Here is a 1907-nt window from a genome sequence, read left to right as displayed (position 1 = left end):
TTTATGCGGAGTCAATTCTAAGTTTATACTTCAGGAGCCGCGAGAAGCTCAAGCAACGTTTTCCTCTGAGACATCACCAACCGTTTGGCGTGCTATTCCAACACTCGAATGTCTTCAGAATCGATGGGAAACAATGGCACGTACCCCAAAGTTTGCACCTGTCCGGGTTGCGATTGAGAAAGGCTTGGAAAAACTTCGTAAGTGGTATAAGACGGTCAATGGAAATGATGTCTATTTTATATGTCTCGGTGCGTATTCACCCTTTTCATTTTCTTTGAGCTGATATGATTGTTACTTGTTTTAGCCCTCGACCCTACCATCAAACTCGAATATGCAAAAAACAATTGGGATTCTGAGTCGTATCATGCTGGTTACGCAGCTTTCAAAAAAGTGGTATGAAATTTCCGAGCCGATTCGAGCTGTGTCATCATCCATCTTTTATAGTTTGCTAAATACTATGAAGCAACCACCGATGCTACTCCAGCATTAACCACAGAACCCCCAGGTATGATTTCGCTTCGTTGAAGTACCTTTATTGCTTAATCACTGCACAATCTAGATTCCCCTGTGCGGGGGTATGGATCATCATGGATCAGAGACCGTGTTCGTTCCCATGTGGAGCAAGAGACTTGTCTCTCGGATCCCTTTCAAGAATTTCTCAACTACATCAACAGTCCTCTTGCAAGAGGGGTAAAAGACCCTGTTTGTTGGTGGGGAGTGAGTACCTTTTTTTTTCTCAACACGAGAGTGCTCAATGTTTCTGTTTTTCGACAGGAGCATCAATCAGATTATCCTACTCTTTCTCGCATCGCTCGTGACTATCTTGCCATCCAAGGGTCATCAGTCCCATCTGAGCGTGCTTTCTCAAGTGGGGGTCTGACAGGTTCTCTACTCAGAAACCGACTCAACACAGATGCATTCGAGGCCTTGCAAATTTTGAAGCGTGCGTATAAGAATGGCCTGATTAGTGCTTTTCTAAGAGCCACTGAAGGGGTTCCTCAAGAGTGGACTCCCAATATGTAGCAGAATGTATCCATCTCGAAAATCACAGTTCTATAATTTTTTTTGTAAGGTTCGTGAGTTCGAACCTGAACCGAACTTGGACCGAACCTCCTGAACCTGTTCAGAAGGTTCAGTTCGAGTTCAGGTTCGAGTTCAGAAATTTTGAGTAGGTTCGGGTTCGGGTTCAGGCAAAATGTGCTCTGAACCGGACTGAACTGAACTTCGGCAACACTAGTTGCAAGAAAAAAACATAGAAAACATATCACCAACATTGTGGAAACCTTGAAAGACTTGTCGCTAACGGCAAGCGAACCAATGCCTTATGATTCTCAGGTAGGACGAGAGGGACCCGGCTCCCCTTGAGCTGGCTTTGCAGCGTGTTTGGTGTGAGTGCCGGGAGGGTAGTACCCAGGAGGGGGGGGATAGGGCATGCCAGGATGCGGGGGTGGGAAAGGCGCAACTTCTGTACCAGGAGGGGGGGGATAGGGCATGCCAGGATGCGGGGGTGGGAAAGGCGCAACTTCTGGACCAGAGGTCCCTGCAGCACGCTCCTGGTTCCAAGGGGCATATGGCCAGCCTGGCGGGGGATGATAGCTATAGGGAGGATAGTAAGGGTTGTATGGCCACTGAAACCCCTGCACACTTGTCCCGTTCGGCTGTTCCTCATCTGGTTCTACGGCTGGCCGTTCTTCAGATGCGCTGGCGCTGGCAGGTGGACACTCCATGACCTTGTGGTTGTCCGCATTGCATTTGGAGGGAGGCTGGGACGGTGACTGCAGAGGAGTGGTGCTAGGGAGACAGGGAGGGCCAAACGCCGATGGTTTTGGATTCGTTGAAGTTGTCGAAGCCGCTGGGATGGTTGTCGCGGGGGTCGCCACTGNCACACGAACCTTTGGTGCTTGTCC

The 1907-nt window shown here is 49.2% G+C and overlaps 1 protein-coding gene across 1 annotated transcript in view; it reads right to left on the bottom strand.

Annotated features, from left to right (window-relative positions):
• Window positions 1-1331: 1331 nt before the first annotated feature.
• Window positions 1332-1907, bottom strand: part of LACBIDRAFT_335741 (uncharacterized protein) — a gene marked incomplete at both ends in the record, with an annotated part of 5828 nt that continues 5252 nt past the window's right edge. Inside the window, one exon of the mRNA XM_001890631.1 lies at window positions 1332-1791. Within this exon, the coding sequence (XP_001890666.1) occupies window positions 1332-1791 (460 nt within the window). The remainder of the gene's footprint in view (window positions 1792-1907) is intronic.

Source organism: Laccaria bicolor, genomic scaffold (assembly GCF_000143565.1).
Source record: "Laccaria bicolor S238N-H82 LACBIscaffold_127 genomic scaffold, whole genome shotgun sequence".
NCBI lineage: Eukaryota > Fungi > Basidiomycota > Agaricomycetes > Agaricales > Hydnangiaceae > Laccaria > Laccaria bicolor.
This window is presented reverse-complemented; position numbering and strand designations above follow the sequence as displayed.